This window comes from Canis lupus, chromosome 15 (assembly GCF_003254725.2).
Source record: "Canis lupus dingo isolate Sandy chromosome 15, ASM325472v2, whole genome shotgun sequence".
In the NCBI taxonomy this organism is placed as follows: Eukaryota; Metazoa; Chordata; class Mammalia; order Carnivora; family Canidae; genus Canis; species Canis lupus.
The window spans coordinates 35646145-35663259 of record NC_064257.1 but is presented as its reverse complement, the minus strand read 5'-3'; the positions used below and the strand labels follow the sequence as shown (position 1 = coordinate 35663259).

Below are 17115 nucleotides of genomic sequence, written 5' to 3'. Positions count from 1 at the left end.
CTTAGAAGGACTAGTTGAGTAGATAAGACTCTCCCACTTTAAAAGGTGGGCTATCTGATCAAACAGGGTGCCTAATGCTCCAGAATGTAAGCAAAAAGGATTTTGGTCCTGCCCAAGAGACAGACACACTTCTCAAGACAAGTAGGTGCTCCACTTAAAGTGGCACAGTCAAGGACGAATGTTCTAAAATTAAACCAACCAGCTGCTCAGCTGCAGACGCCCACCTGTCAATTATGCTATCTTCTCCTTGTCCAGCCTTCTCCCTCCATGAAACCCAAACTCCCACTCACTGAAACCCTTTAAAAGCCTGAAACGTCACATATTTTCTCAAAGGTGCCTATCCAAAAAGCAGGAAACCTGTTTCAAGAACATACTAGGATATATGTACTCACTCAAAGAACCTGTGCTTTTTCATCTCAAATACCTATGACTTCAACTTAAATGGTGCCAATAGCCTCAGAAGTCAATTAATATAAAACCTTCCTTGTTAGTGGGGTGACAATATAGAACTGGAATGCGTGAATCCTACTAAATCTCAGGAACTTGATATTTAATATCAGGTTTGATATTGAATAAACAGTAGATAACGAAGCTTGATAAATGTAGAAATGGAGATAAATATATCAGTTTCCATGCTTAGGTCTTAGGTATACCATCCACCTAACAAGAAATGGAACAGTTGTCAATGTGTAACAATATTTAACCGAATTAACCAGATGCTATTTGTAAACAATTAGCAAACAACCACATAAAACAAATGAATACAATTGGAAATATTTCTCAATATAGATGTTATTCTAACTGGGCTTAAATAGAGTAAGGAAGAACTATGATTATTTTTCTTCTACAGAAATCATTTTTAGTGCTGATTTGTCTTTTTATTATATTAGGCCAGAGATCCAGGATTCCTCTCTAAATATGCTGTCATTCTTGCAGTGGGTGTAAGTTTATTCCTGAAAATACATTATTCAAATTTAGCACTCAAGAAGTATTTATTTTATTTATTTTTAAAGATTTTATTTATTGTTCATGAGAGACACAGAAAGAGGCAAAGACATAGGCAGAGGGAGACTTGATCCCAGGACTCCGGGATCACGACTTGAGCAGACACTCAACCACTGAGCCACCCAGGTGCCCTTCAAAAAGTATTTTAATTTTTACTAATATTAAATTCATTTTTTCTATAAAGTAAAATTTTACTAGTCATGTTGAATATGGTATAAGATTAGCATGTAGTAAGATATTTTGTAAGATAATAGTTTATTGTGAATTACCATGTACCTAGTATATCCTCTTATGAATAAAATGCACATTATATGAATATTTTATTATATATGCATTTTTTAATCTTTACTTTTCTGAAATATTTATTTATTTATTTATTTATTTATTTATTTATTTATTTATTTTTGAGAGAAAGGGAGCATGAGTAAGAAGGAGAGGCAGAGGCCTAGGACCCTGGATCATGACCTGAGCCAAAGACTGATGTTCAACCAACTTAGCCACCCTGGTGCCCAATTTTATTTTATTTATATTATTATTCTTATATCACAAAATTAAAATAAATTTGTCTTAACATAATTCTATAATGACTCACTCCTTCAATACATTTTTTAAAGATTTATTTATTTATTTATTTGAGAGAGAGAGAGAGAGAGAGAGAGAAAGGAGAGAGAATCTCAAGCAGACTCCATGCAGAGTGTAGAGCCCAACATGGGGCTCAATTGGAAGCTTAGCCAACTGAGCCACTCAGGTGCCCCAATACATATTATTGAGAATCTATAAGACATGGTATTAGATGAGAATATAAAGATGAATCAAAACATAGCATAAACATAAAAAATATAAGATAGACAAGTATAACAGGTATCATAAATTATAAAGAAAGTTATAGTGAGGGTTACCCATTTATTAAAAGGTACAAATTACTAAAATAGAATTATTTTTTTAAAGATTTTATTTATTTACTCATGAGAGACACAGAGAGAGAGAGAGAGAGAGAGAGAGGCAGAGACACAGGCAGAGGGAGAAGCAGGCTTCATGCAGGGAGCCTGATGTGGGACTCGATCCCGGGACTCCAGGATATGCCCTGGGCTGAAGGCAGGCGCTAAACTGCTGAGCCACCCAGGGATCCCCTAAAATAGAATTATTGAAGAAACTTAGAAAATTTAGATATTTATATTTTAAATTACTTTTCACATTTCTTAGCTTGAGATACCAGTAAGAAAACTAATTTGTTTTTCCAGGATTTTTAATCTACTAAATCTGACCATACTTCTATTATTATCAAACTCCCAGGGGCACCTGGGTGGCTTAGTCAGTTAAGTACCTTTAGCTCAGGTCATAGTCCCAGAGTCCTGGGATCATTCCTGCATCAGGCTCGCTGCTCAGTGGGGAGCCTGCTTTGCCCTCTCCCTCTGCCATCCATGCTCATTCTTTCTCTCAAATAAATAAAATCTCTACTAAAAAGTCAATATGTCATTTCTAGAAATTTTTATATAAAAATAAGGGCTTGGGGCACCTGGGTGGTGCAGTTAGTTAAGCAACTGACTTGATTTCGCTCAGGTCATGATCTCAGGATTCTGGAATCAAGCCCCACATCAGACTCCATGCTCAGAACAGAGTCCACTTCAGACTCTCTCCCTCTCCTTTTGTCCCTCCCACTTGTGCTGTCTCTCTCTCTCTCAAATAAACAAGTCTTAAAAAAAAATAAGGGCTTAATCGAGTTACAGTTTTATAAATTGTACTTCAGAAAAGTTAAGCTGCCTTTGTGTTTTAGACTTTAGCTCTTATCCAACATGCAGTAACAAGAACCAAACTAACCCTGCTGCTTAAAACAACTAAAATAAAATGGATGAAATATATGAAACAACTGTTTTCAGATTTTGGATATCAGGTAGCAGAGAACAGTGATCCCTGAAAGAGCAAAAGCAAATGAGATGAGCTCTATGACTGTCCCAGTTTATTATCTGGAAAGAGCTTCCAGGCTGGGGTGCAGAGAGCAGGAACCTAGGAGGAGGCTAATGGATTTTTTTAATTAAAGAGCTGAGAGTCTGGGAAGGAAAGATGACTAGAGTTTGCAAGGCAGAGTATGAGAGAGGAGAGCAGAATACTGGAAGAGACTTCCAGTATATTGATAAACACAGTTGTGTAAGAAAACTACTGAGGCCAAAGAAAGAACTACCCTAAAAGAGAGAAGAAGCAAATCCTCAGAGGTTATAAGGACGAGGAGTAGTCAGCTGGAGTGGAAAATCTTGTAATTCAACCTTGTAATAGTAATTAGAAGGGTACTGCTTCAATAAAAGGGCAGAATTAGCCCTATACTAAAGGATACATCAGTCCCACCTAACAAAACTTAAAAGCAAGCCTCAAAACGATTGAGCTATTTTCAAGTAATCTAATTGCATCTCAGAAGGAAGCTCAAGAATACAAAAGTATTCAGCACTCAACAAGATAAAATTCACAGCATTTTGCAACAAACCAAGCCACGCAAAAAAGCAGGGAAATATAACCCATAATGAATGTAAACATTAATAGAAACAGATCCACAAGTGATGCAAATGATGGAATTAGGAGTCAAGAACATTACAACAGTTATAACTATGTTTCTTGGGCAGCCCCTGTGGCGCAGTGGTTTGGTGCTGCCTGTAGCCTAGGGTGTGATCCTGATGGCCCGGGATCGAGTCCTATGTTGGGCTCCCTGCATGGAGCCTGCTTCTCCCTCTGCCTCTCTCTCTCTCTCTCTCTCTCTCTGTGTCTCTATGAATAAATAAATAAAAATCTTAAAAAAAAACTATGTTTCTTATGTTCAAGAGTGTAGAGGAAAGATTGACCATGTTAAGCAGAGCATGAAAAATATAGCAAAAATCTAAGCTGAACTTTCACTATTGAAAAATATAATGTCTGAGATGAAAAATACATTGAATTGGGATCCCTGGGTGGCGCAGCGGTTTGGCGCCTGCCTTTGGCCCAGGGCGCGATCCTGGAGACCCGGGATCGAATCCCACATCGGGCTCCCGGTGCATGGAGCCTGCTTCTCCCTCTGCCTGTGTCTCTGCCTCTCTCTCTCTCTCTGTGACTATCATAAATAAATAAAAATTAAAAAAAAATACATTGAATGGAGGAAAAAAGAAAAATACATCGAATGGGATTAGTAGAAGAGAAGATTTGTGAAGTTCACTACAGAGTAATAGAAGTGATTCAATATGAAACATGGGGGAAGAAAGACAGATCAATCAATCAATCAATCAATCAGTGAGCTGAGGAATAATTTCAAGCAGTCTAATGTATGTGTAGTTGGAGTCCACAAAGGAGAGAGGAAAAAGGAAGGGAACAGAAAAAAATATGAATGAATGAATGAAAGAAAGAAAGAAAGGCTGTAGTTTTTCTAAATTTGATTGTAACTATAAATCCACAGATCCAAGAAGTACAACAAGCCTTAAACACAGAAACAAGAAGAAAAATATCCCAAGGCACATCATAATTAATTTGTTTAATAAGAAATAATAAAGAGAAAATCTTAAAGCAGCCAGATGAAAAAATAACTCATGATGAACAGAAGAACAAATGTAAGAATGAAACCTTTTTGACAGAAACAAAGCAAGGCAAAAAACAGTGGGGCAGGTCCTGAAAGTACTGATAGAAAAAAAATTATCAACCTACAGTTCTATACCCAGTAAATATATCTTTTAAAAATTAAGATGAAATAAATACTTTTCAGACATAGAAGAGAAAAAAGTTCATTAACCAGCAGATTTTCATTACAGGAAATATTGAAAGAAGTCCGTCAGGCAGAAGAAAAATGATGTCAAATAGATATCTGGATCTATATACACAAAGGAGTGAAAATCATCAAAAAGGGAAAATAAGTGGATACATGCAAAATACTTTTTTTTCTTATTTTAAAAATCTTTTTAAAAGATAATTGAGGGACACTTGGCTTAGAGCATGTGACTCTTGACCTTGGGGTCATGAATTTGAGCCCAAACATTGGAGATAGAGTTTACTTAAAAAATAAAATAAAATAAAAATAAAAATAAATAAATAAATAAATAAATAAATAAATAAATAAAAGATAATTGACTTGTTAGAGCAAAAATATTAATGTGTTCTGAAGTTTGTATTATATATAGAAGTCAAATGTATGACAACAATGGAGCACTGGTTGAAAGGAGGAAAGGGGACTACGGTGTTCTAAGTTTCTTATGCTATATGTGAAGTAATAAATAGTACCTAAGGATAGACTGTATTAAGTTAAGGATGTATACTATAAACTCTAAAGCAACCACTGTTTTTTTTTTAAAGTTACAACTAATAAACAAAAAAGGAAATAAAAAGGACCCTAATATTATCAATCCAAAAGACAATAGAAAAAAAAGAGGAATAGAATATAAACAAAAACCAAAAACCAGATTTAAAAACAACCATATCAACAGTCACATTGAATGTAAATGATCTAAACACTCCAATTAAAGGAGTAGGTTATCAAATTGGATAAAATTTTTTAAAAGATGCAACTGAGGAAATTCACATTTATTTTTAAGTAGGCTCCATGCTGGGAGCATGGGGTTTGAGCTCAGGACCCTGAGATCAAGACCTGAGCTGAAATCAAGGGTTGGGTACTTAACTGACTGAGCCACCCAGGTGCCCCAAGAAATTAACTTTAAATATAAAGACATAACTGGGGTGGGGTGCCTGGGTGGTTCAGTTGGTTAAGTGTCCAACTCTTGATTTCAGCTCAGATCTTGATCTCAGGGTTGTGAGATCAAGCCTACATTGGGCTCCATACTTAGTGGGGAGTCTTCTTGAGATTCTCTCCTCTTCCCTCCACCCCACCCACTGCTATAAATAAATAAATAAATAAATTAATTAATTAATTAAATACAAAAGCATAATTCAGTTAAAAGTAAAAGAATGGGAGGCACCTGGGTGGCTCAGTGGTTGAGCATCTGCCTTTGGTTCAAGTCGTGATTCTGGAGTTTGGGGATCAAGTCCCCCATCAGGCTTCCCACAGGGAGCCTGCTTTTCCCTCTAACTGTGTCTCTGCCTCTCTTTGTGTCTCTTATGAATAAATACAATTTTAAAAAATCTTAAAAAAATAAAATAAATTTAAAAATAAAAGTAAAAGAATAGAAAAAGACATACCATGCTAACACTAATAAAAGAAAGCTTTTGGTAGTGACTATATTATTGTTAGAAAAAGTAGATTTCAGATCAAAGCGTATTACCAGAGATAAAGAGGGACATTTCATATTGATAAAGGAGCTAACTTATCAAGAGAATATAACAATCCTAAATGTTTATGGACCTAATAGCAAGGCTTCAGAATACATGAAGCAAAAACGGCAAGAAGAAACAGATGAGTTGAAAAAATATAGTTGGGAGTTTTCCAGGTCTTTTTCTCTATAATTGGTAAAACAAGTAGAGAAAATCAGTAAGGATACAGAGATTTGATTAATACTGCCAACCAACTTAACCCAATTAATTAACATTTATATAATAGTTTACCAAATACAGTAGCATACACAATCCTTTCAAGGGCACAAGGACCATTTATCAAGATAGACCGTAAAACAAATACTGATAAATATAAAAGAATCAAATCATACAAAGTATGTTCTCTGATCACAAAAGCATTAAATTAGAAATCAATAACAGGAGGTATCAGGGAAATCTACAAATATTTAGAAATTGGATAACATACTTTTGAATAATTCATGGGTCAAAAAGGAAATGAAACGGGAAATTAGAAAGGATTTTGATCTGAAAACACAACATATCAAAATTTATTGGATACAACTGAAGAAGTATTTGGTGAGGAGGGGAAGGCCTCAAATCAATGATCTACAGTTCTATTTTAAGAAACTAGTAAAAGAAAAAAAAACTAGTAAAAGAAGAGAAAATTAAACGCAAGTAAGTAAAAGAGAGTAATAGAAGTAAAAGCAAAAATGAAATAGAAAAACACGAGAAAAACCAGTGAAAGTAAAATGCTTTCTTGAGAACATGAAGATTCAAGAATTTTAAAAACCCATTAAAGAACGATTGCAGTTATGATCCTAAAGTTTCCAGTTTTAGTAAATAAGAAAACTAGACCAGAAACCATCCAAAAGACCTAATATTTCTATGTGTTTGGGTGCTTAATCATGCCTGTCTGAACCATTTTCTTAAGAATATGAAAGATCTTGTGTGCTCTTGAAGAAAAGGAAACCATAAAACCATTTGAAATGTATTACATATTTTTACATAGGTATTTATACATAATATGTGTGTGTTCATATACTTTTCATCAGGAGTGCAGAACTTGTGGTAAAAACATTTTGCTTTTTTATTCTTCCAAATCCTTTTTTTTTTTTTTAAGATTTTATTTATTTATTCATGAGAGACACACACACAGAGAGGTAGAGAGAGAGGCAGAGGGAAAAGCAGGCTCCATGCGGGGAGCCCAATGCGAGACTCGATCCTGGGTCTCCAGGATCACATCCTGGGCCGAAGGCAGATGCTCAACCGCTGAGCCACCCAGGCATCTGTATTCTTCTAAATCCTGTTCCCTATTTCATTTCTCCTTTTTAAAAATACTATTTGGAAAAATAGTTCATTCACTTATTCATTCAATGTAATCATGAAATGCTATAATATGCCAGAGACTGTGGGACATGCTGGGGAACACAGCTGTTAGCCAGACAAACAAGATTCCTGCCCATTGAGCAGAGTCTATTATGTGATACAGACAAGTAAATACGCAATAACGTTTACTAATGTGAAAGTGCTATCATGGAAAGACAAGTGCCAACAGAATCCACAAGATGGGTAATCAACTTGGATCTGAAATATTCCTCAAGCTAGTAGCTAAAAAGAATTTTTAAAAATGTGATAACTAAGTTTCTTAAGTTATTGTGATCTAATAACATAGGTGATAAAATTTTAGTTATGGAGCAATATTTAGGGTATGAGTTTGATACTAACAGAATCCCTTGACTATTATGTATCTAATATTTACTCTACTTCTTATTCTGTCCATATCGTGTTAATACTCTGTTGAAAGTTTCATCTCAGAGTAAAAATAAGTCATATGGAATACTATTTTAACTAATTTTCAGTATTAGTGAGCATCAGAAAAGAAAACATATAGGTAATTCTAACCTGTTCGCAACTTTTTAAGGATCTCTCTTGTTAGACTTGGGCATAAGAAATGGCATAACCTAAGGTAAAAATCCAGATCCTTAGGAAAGTTTGAGGTATTCCAGGCTTAGAAAGTGTGGCAAGACCAGAGAAATGGGAAGATTCTACAGATTAGGTAGGAAAGGGCCTATGATTCATTCAGAAGCTCAGCTATGTTTTTAAATTATGCATTTCATTGAAACCACTGATTTCACTTTTGGAAATATATCTTCAGGATATTATTATAAACTTCTGCATTTTAGCTATATAATTGTTCACTGGAATTGGTTATATTGAAAAGCTGGAGACAATCTAGATGCCTAACAACAGCAGCCTGGTTAAATAAATTATATCATATCACACAATGGATTTCTAAACAGATTTTTACATTATGTAGGAGCGTTTCTCAAACTTTATTGTGCGTCAGAATCATCTGGAAGGCTTGTTGAAACCCAGACTGCTGGGCCCCACCTCCAGAGCTTCTGAACATTCAGCCTGGTATAGGGCTCAAGAATTTGCATTTCTGGGGCACCAGGGTGGCTTAGTCGGTTGAGCACCTGACTCTTGGTTTTGGACCAGGTTACGATCTCATGGTAGTGGGGCTGTGTTCCATATCAGGCTCTGTGCTTGGCACAGAGTATGCTTCAGATTCTCTCTCCCTCTTCCTCTCCCTCCTGCTCTCTCTCTCTCTCTCAAATAAATAAATAAATAGAATTTACCCTTCTAACTAGTTCCCAGTTTGATGCTGATGTTCTTGGTTTGGGGGCCACACTTTGAGAACCACTGATGTAGAGATATTTTTATTGAGTTGGAAAAAATTCACACAGTATTGTCAAGTTGAAACAAAGCTGTCTACATTATATTCTATATGTATATATACAGAAGTTTAGGTGGGAAAATATTGTGGAGTTGGTGTTATTTCTGCCTGTCTTGGGGAACTCATTGTAGATACTTAGTGTCCCCTACATTCTGAGTGACAGATTTCTCTATAGTGAGAGTATTAATCACTGAAACATAATCAACTTTCTTAATTTGAAAAATAAGGTCAGGAAGTCCTGGCCAATAGCACTAACAAGCTGGAAACATCAAAACAGGCTTGATCTTAGTTCCGCTCTGGCTTTCTAACTATGTCTTGTCAGGAGCATATCTTCAGAGGCAGCCCTTGACAGAGGAACAGTAATGGGCTCATAGATACATCCTGCTCCTGATGGGGACAAAAACAGAAGTGGCTGATAGGATAGGAGGGCTTCTACACTGTTTCTTACTTCATTTTAGTAGTGGCATGCAGGCTTCTTCTGGAGATGTTTGAAGAAAAACTGGGTGGGACCCAAAGGGCGACCTGCCAGAAGTTTGAAGCATCTGGATTGGCGCACTCTGTTTCCTGACGAAGGGTAGATCCATTTCCCAGAGTATCAGATTAAGGCGTCTCCTTTCTGGAAAAAAGATTTCATGGTTTAAATTCCCGTTCACTTTTGTGTCTGTGGCACTTTGTTGTCTCCTTTCCAGCATGCAGCCTCAGGGGTCATGATGTCCCTTCCCTGCTGATATCCGTGTGCCAACTGCGGTGTCATGCACACTGAGCACAGAGCCGCCATTCAGCTTCCACAGTCTGGGTTCAGGAAGCAAGAGACCTTCTAAGTTCCTACAAACCTTGATGGGTCTTCCTCCAGCCTTGCATGTGCTAAGCAATTCTAATGGGGAAGGGACTATATGGGGGGCTGAGGGGAGGGAACTTGGGTAAATGTCAAGGGTAAATATGTGATAGGAACAGAGAGAGCAAATAGTTGCTACCAATGTTGAGGAAAAGGAAGGGTGGGCTGCAATTTAGAGAAGTATGCTATAGGCTTTTTGGTGGAACACTTAAACTTGGTTATCACTGTGGCCTTTTCCATGCCCTTGCATTACTCTGGTTGATAATCCAGGAGGGAGCCACATTATTGGTTTTATTTAGAGTTCTTCACCGATGTATAACAGAGTGCCAGTATTTGGGGTATCATGAAAAATAAGCCCCATTTAAAACTCACAATGGATTCGGTGTTTTTTATTTGTTTAATGATTCAAATGTAAAATTACGCTGGGATATAGGCTTTCATTAAAAGAGATATTACTTCTAGACACTGGGTGTTACATGCCACTGATGAATCACTGAACTCTACCTCTGAAACTAATAATACACTATAGGTTCATTAATTGAGTTTAACTAAAATAATTTTCTTTTAAAAAATTAAAAAGTGGGACTCCTGGGTGGCTCAGTGGTTGAGTGTCTGCCTTGGGCTCAGGGCGTGATCCCGGGGTCCTGGGATCAAGTCCCACATCGGGCTCCCTACAGGGAGCCTGCTTCTCTGTCCGCCTGTGTCTCTGCCTCTCTCTGTGTCTCAAAATAAATAAAAAAGTAAAAAGTGAAAGAGATAGTACCTCTATATTGACTTTCAAGTAGGTGACATATTATTTGTTGGAAAATTTTATTCCATATGTTGTTTTCTCCCACTTTACATGTGAATAAATGGGGCAGAATATTGTTAAAGCTTTGGGTACAACTTTTTTCAAGTTTTGCAAGTTCAAAAATAGCTAGAAATGCAGAAACTGATTAATGATTCAGTTATTTATAACTGTTTTTATAATACAGGTTCCTACCTCTTCCCTCCTAGTGCTATAATTTGAATTCAGTGTCTGAATCCCTTTAAGACCTTGAATGCCAAGAACAATGTTATAATCAATCAATTCCTTTACCAAATGTTATAATTAATCAATTCATGTTATAACCCATTCATTTACCAAAAATTTATTGACTATTGACTGTGTACCAGGCACTGTCCTGGGATTAGTGATTACCCTTAAGAAGTTTACTTTCTAGACTGCGAAGATGGTAAATCATTAGAGCTACCACTACAGTATGTCAATTGGGAATATGCACTAAGAACAAAAATGAGGCAAGGCTGTTATAAGGACTTTGTATTTTATTTTGAGAGAAATGGGAGGTATTTGGGTGGGGGCAGGGAATCACTCCAGCTGCTGGATGGAGAGTATCCATTGAATTATCACCCCTTCCCCCAAAGTCATATTTCCACACCTGGAGATGTGATACTGCACACTTGATTCTTGCATTTTCATACTTTCAATGCAAAAGCCAATTTCTAAAATTAATTTTTCTATCCAAAGTATACCTTAAGGAATTTTTTTCCTGGAAAACTACTATTAGATACATTCTCTCAAAATGGAAGTTTATTCAAAGCCTACTTTTTAATAATGAATTTATTTTTAAACCACTTGGCTATCAAAATATTTCCAAATAGAGTTTTAAAATATCTTTTAAAAATCAAGAGATACCTTAGAATTTTTCAGGTGAGCTTTGTCTCTCATTATATAAATTAACAAGATTGTTTGAGGTTTTGTTTGGGTTTTTTTTTTTTAATCTTCATTATATGGTATAACTTAGTGTTGGCCTCCTTATAATACTGGTTTATTTTATGAGATAGCTTGGAATCCCTTTTTTATATTCATTGGTTTCCACTGGCAGTGATTTCCTCTTCCACCAGCCTCTACTCCCTCAAAGTTAACAGATCCATTAGACATGTTTTTGTACCACTCCACTCCTGGGCTCCTTTTATTACTCCCATATAATGTATAGGTACATGGACATGCCCAAAGACCATCCCTTCTGAATCTTCCTCCCTCTGGTTTCCTCCTCAGAACTAGAGTTTTCAATTGCCTTTCGAGTCTATCTATAACACACATGTTGAAAAACGGTTTTATTACTTATACTTCACATTTAACCAAAGTACTGTTAACTAACTTGATCAGCCATTTTACTCTCTATATTGGGATGTAAGGGACTTTTAACTAATTTCAGAAATCAAATCCACCCTGGAAGGACTGTATATTTACTACTAGCGAGAATCTTCCAAAAATGTGTCAGAAGCTTGGAAGCTTTCTCCAGGAAAGGAGAACCAAAAGTATTTGTAGCAACAGGGGCTCCAATTAATAATTGATTAGTCTTCAAAAGGGTCACACCTCATTTGGAAATAGAAGTACCTAGATCTTGGTTTTGCAGTCACTTCCTAATTGGTCCTCCTGCCTCTATTCTTCAGCCTTCATAATCCATTCTCCTCACAGAAGCAAGAGTTATCTTTTTAAAAAATGTAAATTAAAAAAATGTAAATCAGATAATATCACTTGGCTGCATATGACCTTCCTACTACAGTTAGAATAACTACCATGGCCTTTAAAGGACTCTCTGTCATCTGTCATGTACTGGCTCCATCCTCTTCTCTAAAAACTTCCCTTGTTTCCTGGACTTCAGTCACACTGGCCTTGTTGTTCTTTTAAAAAGCCAGGCTTGATTCAGCGTCAAGGCCTTTAAACTTTGCTCTTCCTTCTGCCCAGAATGCTTTTCCCAGTCTTTCCACGGCTGCCTTCATCTCAAGAGTCAGGACTCTGCTGTTTCCTCAGTTTATCCTTCTGCATCGAATAAGCAGCACACCTGTGTGATCAAGTTCTAAAAGCCTCTTACCTTATCACTTGCAGATGACAAAAGATATAAATCAAAGCAAGACTACATGGGGCAAATGACTGGGGGTTTGTACATAGTCCTATATACTCATGGTATTTTTTTTCCTTTATAGGTTATTTTCAGAGCTTTGTCACCACCATATGATGCAGAGAACCCTTACAGTGCCAAGGTACAGGAGCAGCTGAAAATCACCAACCTCCGTGTGCAGCTGTTGAAACGACAGTCTTGTCCGTGTCAGAGAAACGACCTGACCGCAAAGCCCCAACATTTTACACATTATGCAATTTATGATTTCATTGTCAAGGGCAGCTGCTTCTGTAACGGCCATGCTGATCAATGCATACCTGTTGATGGCTTCAGACCTGTCAAGGCCCCAGGAGCATTCCACGTGGTATGTAAAACAATTCCTCACCTATGAGAAACAAACTGTGAGTTACTTTAAGCTTTGGGCATTGGTAATCTAAGTTCCTTTAGGGCTGGTCTATGCTCATATAATGCTTCCTGTTTCTTCCTCTGCAGATTCACTCCTCAGACTCCATACTCATCCTATACAGTGCCATTTAACTTGTTTTTTAATCTTCAATTTTAGAATTATAAATAGTCAAGCATGATAGCCAGATTCCTTGGGACACATCCATGCCAATTTTTAGTACCTTGACCTTCAGATATGAAGTGTAAGGTGAGCAGCAGGAGAGGTTGGCATAATCATATTAGTGGCATTATCACACAGGAGCCAGCTTTTATAGTCAATGGGGACCATTGTTGAGTAGATTTAAAGTGGAAAAAACAAGAACCTCAGTTTAATGCCTAGTATCTTTTGCTGTCCAGCAAAATAGAATGATAGTGATTCTCCTCTGTGAGGAGTGGACTGACCCCCTCTTACCCTCAGCCAGACTTAAACTCTCTTTCCTCTGGGTTCACACATCTCCTCGTGCTTTCCTCTGAACTTTTACTATTCTGCATCTCCTGAGAGATCACAAACTTCTGAGGACAGGGACTACATGAGCTTTGTATCCTCAGGACAGTGTGTTACCTGAGCTAGGACTAGTGTTTGGTAAGGTGTTGGACTGAATGATAGCAACAGAGGAATAGAAAAATGATGAAAAATTACTGTCATTGTCCTCACATCTTCTTCCAAAAAAAAAAAAAAAAAAGAGGATACAAAGTGGCCCAGACAGCAAGTTCCTTTTTGGGACGCACCCAGAACGATGGCTAGGGATGAGGCAAAGAGAAGGCAAATAGGAGAGCACTCCAATTTTTAAATGTTATACTTTACTCTGATACTTCTGATCAAAGCAAAAAATAAATAAAAATATAAAGACTTCCAAGTATCCTTGCTTCATTTTCTAGTGAGTAGACTACTACATTTGTCTTTTCTCCCAGCCCTAATAGAGGACAGGGCCATAAGGACTGTGAACCAGTTAGCTAGCAGGACAGTTTGTATTTACGGGGCTAAGTCTCTGGGGTGCAGGACAGCTTTGGGGTAACTAAAATGACTAGGGCAGTGGCCAGTGTTTCAAAAACAGAAAAACAATGCTATTGCTCTCTCTAGAAGCAAAGCTGAGGCTCCGAAGTTAGAGAAAATGTAGCACTCACCCAACAAACACAGACTAGTTTGCAGACAGTAATGCATCTTTGAGCTAACATTGCTACAAATAAGGATGGAATAATTTGTAATACCTAAGTTAATGGGATTCGGTTAATACTCAAATAGAAAATAATGCATTCATTCTAGAGATGTGTCTATCTACAAGATTGTAAACTAGAAAGTTTGTGTGAGGTAGAATGACAACATTTCAGTGAACAGGAGAGTGAAAGGAGAGCATGCAGGCTGCAATGGACTGACTGTTTGTGTCCCTCCAAAATTCGTATGTTGAAAACCTAATCCCAATGTGATGAGGTGTGGAGGTGGGGCCATTGGGAGGTAATTAGGTCATAAGAGTAGAGCCCTCATGAATGGGATTAGTGGCCTTCAGAGACCAGAGAGCTAGCTAGCTCTCTTTCTGCTGCGTGAGGATACAATGAGCAGGCTGCAGTCTGTGACCCAGAAGAGGGTCTTCGCGAGAACCCAACCCTGCTGGCACCCTGACCTTAGACTTCCAGTCTCCAGAACTGTGAGAAATAAATTTATTCTGTTCATGAGCCACAAGATGGTCGGGGTATAAAACCTGGAAAAGTGCAAGCTTAAGACCAACTGCTTTGGCCACATGGGCCACCTGAACACTGTGGCTGTCTCTCCAGATGACTTCCTCTGTGCTTCTGGAGGCAAGGGTGGCCAGGCCATGCTGTGGGACCTCAGCCAAGGCAAGTACCTTCATACACCCATACACCCAACATACCCAATGTTGGGGACATTGTCAATGCTCTGGGATTCGGCCCCACCACCACCGGCTCTGTGCTGCCACGGGCCACAGCGTCAAGATCTGGGACCTGAAGGGCAAGATCATTGTAGATGAGCTGAAACAAGAAGTTATCAGGAGCAGCAGCAAGTCAGAGCTGCCCCAGTGCACCCCTCTGGCCTAGTCTGCTAATGACCAGGCTGTTTGCTGGCTACACAGACAACCTGGTATAGATGTGGCAGGTGACCATCAGCACCCCCTAGAAATATATGCCAGAGCTTTAGAAATTAAAAAATGGCTTTCTGACTTAAAAAATTTCTTTATTAAAAAATTCCATAAGGGATAAATACACAGAGTTGCCAGAAACTTTTGCAAAAGTCTTAAGATATAACTATTCTACACAGTCTTCTGCGAACAAGAAAACCGTCAACCTGACCTCGTTGTGGGCACCTGTGGCCCTCTACTTCCATTCTGGCACTACAGACTGAACCTCTTGCTTCCACCTTGGCATTGTGGCACTCCAGCAGGGTCCTATCCAAAATCACCATCACCTTCCGCCCCAACCTCACCACTTGGCCTCTGCAAGAGTCAGCCCCTGATGAGCCCACGTGGAGATGCGGCCCCCAGATCCCATCCGGGGAGTCACAAAAGCCTATGAGACATCAGCAGTAAAAAAAGAAGACTCTGGTAGAGGGTGCCTACCAGTATAATGGGAAGCCTTACATCTTTCTCGTGTCTGAAAGGCAGAGACCCGGATTGCTGCAAAAAATTTGGATAAAGAATATCTGCCCATTGCAGGACTGGCTGAATTTTGCAAGGCATCTATAGAACTAACCCTGAGTGAGAATAGCAAATTGTTGAAAATTGGCCAGTACATCACTGTGCAGACCATTTCTGGAACTGAGGCCTTAGAGATCAGAGCTAGTTTTCTGTAAAGATTTTTAAATTTCAGCCAGGATGTTTTTCCGTACAAACCATCAGACACATTGGCATGCAGCTACAAGGTTATAAATACTATGACCCCAAGACTTGGGCCTTTGACTTCATAGGCATTAGCAAGGACATTTCAAAAACGCCAGAGTAAAGTGTTGTTTTGCACACATTTGCCCACAATCCCATGGGAGTGGACCCTCATCCTGAGTAATAGAAGGAAACAGCAAGAGCAATGAAAAAAAGAATCTCTCTACATTCTTTGACATGGCCTACCAAGGCTTTGCCAGTAGTGATGGTAACAAAGATGCCTGGGCTGTGCACCACTTCACTGAAGAGGGCATTAATGTTTGTCTCTGCCAATCCTATACCAAGAACATGGGCTTCTATGGTAAGCAAATGGGAGACTTCACTGTGGTCTGCAAAGATGCTGATGAAGCCAGAGGGGTGGAGTCACAATTGAAGACCTTGATCCATCCTGTGTATTCCAGCCCTCCTCTCAGTGGAGCTCAGGTTGCCTTGACCATTCTGACCAGCCTGGATTTTCAAAAACAATGGTTGCAGGAAGTGCAAGTCATGGCCAACTGCATCATTAGCATGCAGAATCAGCTGGTCTCCAACCTCAAAAAGAAGGACTCCCACAATGGGCACACACAATGGGCAGCACATCCCTGACCAGATTGGCATATTTTGTTTCACAGAGCTAAAGTCTGAACAGGTGGAGCAGCTGACCAAGAAGTTCTCCATCTACATGACAGAGGCCAGCTACATCTCTATGGCAAGAGTCATCTTAGACAACTGGGCTGGCTATCTTGCTCATGACATTTACTAGATCACCAAGTGATTTCCCTGACAAGAGGGAACAGAAGCAACTGTCTTGTCTTCAGCCTCTGAACTTGTGAGATTCACAGGATGAGGGAGGGTGGAGGTGATGAGTGGATCATTTCTTTCAACCACAGTGATTAAATACGTTTCTCAGAAAAGAACATGTAATTAAATGGGACAGAGGAATCTGTAGCTGGTGTCTGAAACTATGTGGCTTGAAACCAAACTCTCCCCCATCTTTTTATATATAACTTTCTGTCATGTAGATGTGTAGTCACCATCTACAAGGAAGTCATCTCCTTATAAAACCCTTTAATCATGCTATTGCAGTACTGCAGTACTTTATGAAGCACC

General features: G+C 38.4%; 1 protein-coding gene and 1 pseudogene across 2 annotated transcripts in view; both read left to right on the top strand.

Annotated features, from left to right (window-relative positions):
- The window catches only part of NTN4 (netrin 4), a 124991-nt gene that overhangs the window by 28799 nt on the left and 79077 nt on the right, over positions 1-17115 (top strand). For both annotated transcript variants that reach the window (XM_025439153.3, XM_025439154.3), the window contains exon 3: positions 12780-13058. In XM_025439153.3, the coding sequence (XP_025294938.1) occupies positions 12780-13058 (279 nt within the window). The remainder of the gene's footprint in view (positions 1-12779; positions 13059-17115) is intronic.
- Positions 14875-16780, top strand: LOC112654271 (aspartate aminotransferase, mitochondrial-like; annotated as a pseudogene).